The sequence below is a fragment of the Pseudomyrmex gracilis genome, unplaced genomic scaffold, assembly GCF_002006095.1.
Source record: "Pseudomyrmex gracilis isolate BER0280 unplaced genomic scaffold, ASM200609v1 scaffold_144, whole genome shotgun sequence".
Lineage (NCBI taxonomy): Eukaryota > Metazoa > Arthropoda > Insecta > Hymenoptera > Formicidae > Pseudomyrmex > Pseudomyrmex gracilis.
In genome coordinates, this window is record NW_018020728.1 from 295,708 (window position 1) to 302,592 (window position 6,885).

A 6,885-nucleotide genomic window follows, 5' to 3' on the forward strand; every position below is an offset into this window, starting at 1 on the left:
AAATTTAACTTTTAACTTGTTAATTATTTTTTTTATTAACTTAACTTTTAATCAATTAATTTTATTATGGATTAACTTATATCTTAACTAAATAAAATTTTTAAGACCTTTAATTGTAACTTAACTTAAATAAAAAAAAAATTTAACTTACCCAACCTTGTTTATACTATTGTATTGTAATATATATTGTCGAATAAAAATGCACAGCGCAAAGAAAGATATCTCGTATCGATCTGTTTATCTTACGCATCTACAACTTTTCACAAAGTGCAATGTCCGTCGCGATTTCTATCTCAGTTACACGTGGCTGTAATGTTATCAAAAAACTGTCCGTTGCTTTTGACAAATTGTTTATTATCAGATGATACGTTCCGCAAGATTAAACAGCTGCACTGACGTGTCTTTGTCACATTACATATGTACATTGTTTGCTCGCTCGCTTTATCGTTTGTTACGATTTCTTTTTGTTACGTAGAAAAAGTCCGAATAATAAATCTCAAATGCACTCTGTAGTATCATCTTAACTAATAACAATAAAACCTTGAATAGTAAATGAGCGATTTAATTTCAGTTATTAATAGCTCAATAACATTATGATAACATTTCACCCTCCCTATGCGCAGATAAAGATGTACTTCTTGTACAATAACACGGGAAGGAATATCGCGAGATGAAATATATAGAGAAACATGTTGTAAGTGTTTAACAAAACCTCGAGTTGTAAAATGTGTAAAAACAATAAAATTAGAAATGATAAATTACGAGCATAAATGGATGTAAAGTATTTACATCCATTTACGTGACTCTAATTTTCTTGTTTATCTGATAATTAACTTCTCAAAAAATGATAAACAAAGAGAGACGCATTACCTAGAAGTAGTTCCGAAAACGAGTTTAGTACATGCTAGATTAATCATTTTAAGTTTGTTCTTCACCGAGTTTTTTGATGTGAAAACGTCTCGCGGATTATATTGTTTATCATTTATTCGTTTACATACTGGCGCCTTCTGTCCTGCGTACCTTTATCAGATACGGTTTCGTCTGCGGCAGTATTTGTTTCAAATCCATCTTTCGCAATGCTTGTGTACAAATACGACAGTAAACAAGCAACAATATCCACATCGCGTATCCATATCTTTTGTCATATCTTTCGACACTTTGATATAAAAGCAAGATCAGTACATTTCATCAGACATTTTACTTCTTAAAAACATTACATTCTCATTCACGAAAAAGGTACTTGTGCGGCTGTCGCGGTTCTTTTGTTTTTTTGTTTTTTTGCTGTATTCAGTGGATAAATTACACTTCTTATTAACGCTTTAGATCTGCTCTCCGGAAATCTTTACGAAATCTTTTTAAATAATTTGATAGTGTTTTCAAAATAAGGTTTTGGTTTTCGCTGTTTTTGATTCTCTAGTTATTGTAATTGATACCACACATTTTTATTCTACAAAAATAATAATGCAAATAAATAAAATTTGTCACATTTGGTAATGTATTCGCTGACTCGAAACAGAGTGAAAGAAGGGAAACATGGCCATGCAATCCGCAAGACAAAGGTTCCTCAGCATCGTGAGAGAATCGGAAAAGAGAAGATTTCTGACGTCCCAGCAAGTGATCGATCGTGACAACAAGTACGGCGGAATTCACTTCAAACCGCTGCCGGTTGTCCTAACCCGAGGGGAAGGAGTTTTCGTGTGGGATATCGAAGGCAAACGTTACCTCGACTTCCTGGCGGGATTCTCGACCGTGAACCAAGGCCACTGTCATCCGCGTCTGGTGAAGGTCATGAGGGAGCAGGCCGGAAAGCTGGCGCACACGTCGAGAGCTTTCTACACGGAGCCTCACGGCGAATTGGGGGAATATTTGACGAAGCTTCTGAAATGGGATCGGTTTCTGCCCATGAACACAGGTGCGAATTTGTTTTAAAATAAAACTGAAATAAATAATAAAAGATAAAAAATATCATAAAATCCTCGTGATTATTTGTGCAATGAAACTAAGCGGATGTTTTGCCACTGCAGGTGTCGAGGCTGGCGACACGGCTATCAAAATAGCCAGACGCTGGGGATACAGGGTGAAAAAGGTGCAGAGCAACAAGGCCACGGTTGTGTTCGCCAATGGGAACTTCTGGGGTCGCTCGATAGCGGCTTTGTCATCCTCGTCGGATCCGAATTTGTACACGGATTTCGGACCCTATGTGCCTCTCTTCGAACGGGTACCGTACAACGATGTGGTCGCTCTGGAGCAGATGTTTAAGAATGATCCCAACATCGTCGCGTTTATGGTGGAACCTATTCAAGGGGAGGGAGGCGTCGTTGTGCCGACTGTAAGTCAACGAGAAACACGAATGTAATACACAAAGACGTGTATTATTGTGTTGACAAAAAAATGTATTATTTTTTTCTCATCAATGGCGGATTTTATCGCTTTCTGGTTTTCAGGACGGCTATCTGAAACGCGTGAGAGAACTGTGCACGAAGTACAACGTTCTGTGGATCGTCGACGAGGTGCAGACCGGTCTTTGCAGAACCGGCACGCGTTTAGCGGTCGATCATGAGGGCGTCAAGCCGGATATTCTTGTTCTGGGAAAGGCTTTGTCCGGTGGCATGTATCCAGTTTCCGGTGTTCTGGCGAATGATGAGGTCAGAGATCTAAAACAATTTGTTGTAGCTATAGAAAACTTATTTGACATTAAAAACATCAAACTTATTTGGCTTATTTTTTATATACACATATTAAATATATTACACGTATATATTATATACGTACATATTAAATCTCTCACTTAGAGTGTATGCAAAGTTTTAGCAGAATTTAAAATAATTCTTAACGCACATTTAAGATATTTCCTTATCGTTCATTGTTCGTGAAAAACCCACTTCGAGCTTTGTTACCATTGAAATCTTACGTAGGCGATAACGCGTATCTACGTGTTTGACGCAGAGGCTTCAAAGTGCTGTTACATCCACTAATAATCGCTTGCACGAGCGATAAGAATGACTTTAGAATTCGATTGTAATCTGCTCCTCAGATAATGCTCTGTTTGGAAACGGGCTCGCATGGAAGTACGTTCGGTGGGAGTCCGCTCGGGAACAGAGTCGCCTTGGAGGCGGTCAAGATCCTGGAAGAGGAGAATCTGGCGGAGAACGCGAAGAAACTCGGAAAGATACTCAGAGAGGAACTGAGCAAGCTGCCGAAAGAAATCGTGACGGAATTTCGCGGACGCGGTCTTCTGGCCGGTCTTGTGATCAACAAAGGTATTGTATCGCGAAGTCGCAACAAGCGAACGATCGAACGAGCGTACGCGCTGATAAAAATAAATCGAAGCTTCATCGCGATGTGAGCGACGATAAAAATGCACGTAAATTCCAAATTGTATTTTACAATTCTTATCTCGCTCGTTCTCCTCTCTCGATAACATCGCAAGGAGAATATGAGAAATTTTATTGAATTTTACGGCGCACCCGATTCAATAAAATGTTTTATTTACAGAATACGCTGAGGGTTGGGATATCTGTTTGAAATTGAGAGATGCCGGACTGCTATCGAGACCCGCACACGGTCAAATCATCAGAATATCGCCCCCGTTGACTATCACTGAGGAACAACTGCGAGAAGGAATAGACATTCTCACAACGGTCCTCAAAAATTACAAATGAACGAATCAAATTTCGCTGGAATAAAAATATTTGTACGGTATTTTTCATCTGGTCAAAAAAAAAAAAAAAAAAAACATTTGTAAGATCTTTGAGTTTGGATCAGAAAGATTTATGGATACTTGGAACGGAATCGGAAATTGTGATTTTTGTAAAAGAATAAAAATAATTGCAGTTCCCCAGAACTTTTACCTCTTACGTTGTAAAATATGTGTATTCACACGTATGTACATAAATTGCGATTTATCATCGGACAAACTACATGTGCGACTCGTTGTGTTTCTTCAAATGCCTAGTCAAACTGAAAGACTGCGAAAACATTTGGTTGCATTGATTGCACTTGTACGTTTTTGTGCCGGTATGCAAATTCAAGTGTCGCTTCAGATGATTCGCCAGTTTGAATCTCTTGCCGCATAATCGACACTGGTGCTGCCTCAAAGTGCCGTGAGAGGCTTCGTGACTTTTCAGGTGGCTCGATTGCGCGAATCTCTTGCCGCACAATTTACACGCGAAGGGTTTCACTTTTGTGTGAATTCGCAAATGTTCAACCAGATTACCCTTCTGCACGAAACGCTTGTCGCAATACTCGCATTTGTGCACCCTCGACGTCTTGTGCGTCTGCAGATGCATTTTCAGATTGTAATTATGGCTAAATTGTTTGTCACAAATCTCGCATTGCACCACGCCCTTCCCGGTGTGAAGTCTCTCGTGAGCCTTCAGGTTCTTCAGAAGACGAAAACGTTTGCTGCAGGTGCCGCATTCGAAGTCCTTGCTCTGCGACGTATCGTCGATCTTGTTGTGCACCTTCATATGTTCGTCCAAGTACGACGGATACGGGAATATTTTATCGCAAACCTTACACTGATGCACATTGGTTTTGGTGTGCAGTCTCATGTGCGCATTGAGTTTGCTCTTCGAGGTGTAACCCTTGCCGCAGCTCAGACATTTGAACGGCTGCTGACCCGAGTGGGACAACTGATGAGCGTACAGCTTCGATTTTTGTGAAAATTGTCTCAGACATATTTCGCACTGGTGCTTCTTCGCATGAACATCTTCCGTGTCTTTGATCTCGAGAGGCTGCTTATAACCGTTATCAGTCGGACATCCCTGATACTCGATCATGAGTTGCTTGTTCTTCTCGGGCGCCTTTATGAAACTCAGATTTTCCGCGATCGACACGTCATTTTCGGAATGCATCGTTACGTTCTGCATGCGCTCGGAATTGCTCTCCTGGACGCCGTCCAGATCAATGTTCTCGGGAAAATTTATATTCTGCATACCGTCGTTATCGTCCACGGTGGATCTCTGATACGACAGATTCTGAACGGTATTATCGATCGAGTGAATGGATCTCTCGTAGCTCAGGTTCTGCGGAATGTGATTTGAGTTTTCGCAGATCTCGATGTTCTCGTTGTCGCACGATATATCGACGTTTTCCGTGCTGTGCGTTATGTTGTGATTTATAAGTTGTCTTCTGTTGGTAAAGGTGTGATTGCACAACGAGCAATGTAAGGCACAGGCGGCTCGACTCGAGCTCTCCTCGTTCAACGACATGGTGTGCATCACGTTCGACCTGACCAAAGGGGACAACTGGGTATTCGGTATGTTGTCGTTGACGAAGTTTGAACTGACATGAGTGAAATTCAGGTACGGATTCTGAGATTCTACAATGTGCATGTGTTGCATAGGTATGTTATCCTGCATAAACGGTAAATGCAGTCGATTGTGGGCGTAGAGCTCCTGATAGTTCATAAACATCGCGCCGCACTCCATGCATTTCAAAGGTTTGTGAGAATTCTGCACAGGCAGGAATCCCTGATTCTGTTGGTTCTGATACAACTTGCAGCCGGAAACAGCAGCGTACGACGCAAGTCCTGATACCTGTTCGTGAAAATATCTTATTACGACGCGATAAACGTAGTTAAATTCTACATATGTATATATTATGCGTTAGATTTGTCTGTACCTTCAACGCGGCTTGTCTCAGAGCCCTGTCCGCTGCACGACATTGTTCTCTGTACAGAAGAGCAGACTCCGCTCTGGTGACGCAGCGATCGCACATCTTCTCTGGTAAGCCGTCGCCTTGCCAGACCTGTCGAATGCGCAAAAACTCAGTGTTCTGTCGAGTTTTAACGTCAAACTTGTAGCCAAAACTCATCATCGCTTACTTCCAAGCAAGAGAGAGATCGGAGTTTAGCGGCGAGCGAGGAACCGGCCGGGCCCACGAATAAACACACCATCTTGTCGCCGTCCTCTCTCAGGCACGTGCGACACAATTTGCTGATGTTCTCGCTGTCGATCTCCTTTGTGACTATGAACATCTTTATTTGCCGAACCGCAGGAACAACCGCTGTCGGAAACTTATCCCCGTTATTTTGATGTAGGTTTTATGGAGTTTTTAACGTACCTTCAGCCCGATTTCGGACCTCTTGGCACACCCCGATAATATTTCTTTTTGGTTTTAGTCAGCAATTTTAATTTACATTCCTTTTTATTTTTTATTTTTTCAAAAAAACAGACACACAGATCTCGATCGCTTTCGGCGACGTCAAGAGGTTACGTTCTTATTTTGACATTTCCGCGCGTCGTCCACATGCGAACGCGTCATATTCCAGGAGCTTCTCTAGACTACCGCGAGATGTCGCTACGTCCTGCGTCGCGAAGTTGGCCGCGAGCGACGTTCGAATATGGCGGTAGATGGCAGTGAATCTCGTCGACGCGCGAACGCTAATCTCAGATAAGTCGAAAGTCGCGTCCGTTGATCGTGATTCACGGGATTTCAAGAGGACATCGCCTTGTACATACATGAGAATATAAATATCAAGTTTCGTTCTATCTGTTCCGGAGTACTGACTTACACGAAAGTGCTTTCAACAACCGGCTTTCTCATAACAGCCGCACGAGAGCAAGTAAATAATTTGTTTTCTTGTTTTATCTTACATTAGTATATTTAGATGTTTGACATTGCGTGCGATCGAACTTGAATTCATATTCGGTAATTTTATTTTTATTTCGGTGAAAACTTTGATTCACGTTTACTTCGGCATTTTCTTGCTATCGAGATCTCACAAAAAGCGTTAAGAAAAGAGAACAAATTACGTTCTCAATCAGTTTGAAGGAAAAAAGAGAACGAATCGTATAATTTTGAAATGGACGCGAGCTGGGTTTTGAAATTCAAGTTCGTGACTAGGTCACGCTGCGAAATAGAGATTCAAACATGACGACA

The 6,885-nt window shown here is 41.4% G+C and overlaps 2 protein-coding genes across 2 annotated transcripts; one reads left to right on the forward strand and one right to left on the reverse strand.

Moving 5' to 3' along the window:
• The first annotated feature begins 1,127 nt into the window (after positions 1-1,127).
• Positions 1,128-3,844, forward strand: LOC109857121 (ornithine aminotransferase, mitochondrial-like). Its single transcript, XM_020433127.1, has 6 exons — positions 1,128-1,236; positions 1,517-1,912; positions 2,025-2,329; positions 2,445-2,645; positions 3,035-3,260; positions 3,496-3,844. Exons 2-6 carry the CDS (start codon positions 1,534-1,536, stop codon positions 3,660-3,662), a joined length of 1,278 nt encoding a protein of 425 aa, XP_020288716.1. The 5' UTR covers positions 1,128-1,236; positions 1,517-1,533; the 3' UTR covers positions 3,663-3,844.
• LOC109857119 (zinc finger protein 658B-like) lies at positions 3,709-6,226 on the reverse strand. Its single transcript, XM_020433126.1, has 4 exons — positions 6,067-6,226; positions 5,828-6,009; positions 5,626-5,751; positions 3,709-5,540 (listed from the first exon to the last, which is right to left on the reverse strand). Exons 2-4 carry the CDS (start codon positions 5,978-5,980, stop codon positions 3,918-3,920), a joined length of 1,902 nt encoding a protein of 633 aa, XP_020288715.1. The 5' UTR covers positions 5,981-6,009; positions 6,067-6,226; the 3' UTR covers positions 3,709-3,917.
• Between the last annotated feature and the right edge of the window lie 659 nt (positions 6,227-6,885).

Bases quoted from the DNA above. Each gene is read 5' to 3' on its own strand.
- LOC109857121 (XM_020433127.1), top strand. From the start codon at position 1,534: ATGGCCATGCAATCCGCAAGACAAAGGTTCCTCAGCATCGTGAGAGAA. The intron at 2,646-3,034 runs GTCAGAGATCTA...TCTGCTCCTCAG, and splicing joins GTGTTCTGGCGAATGATGAG to ATAATGCTCTGTTTGGAAAC. The intron at 3,261-3,495 runs GTATTGTATCGC...TTTTATTTACAG, and splicing joins CGGTCTTGTGATCAACAAAG to AATACGCTGAGGGTTGGGAT.
- LOC109857119 (XM_020433126.1), bottom strand. From the start codon at position 5,980: ATGTTCATAGTCACAAAGGAGATCGACAGCGAGAACATCAGCAAATTG. The intron at 5,752-5,827 runs GTAAGCGATGAT...CGCATTCGACAG, and splicing joins GATCTCTCTCTTGCTTGGAA to GTCTGGCAAGGCGACGGCTT. The intron at 5,541-5,625 runs GTACAGACAAAT...TTTCACGAACAG, and splicing joins TGAGACAAGCCGCGTTGAAG to GTATCAGGACTTGCGTCGTA.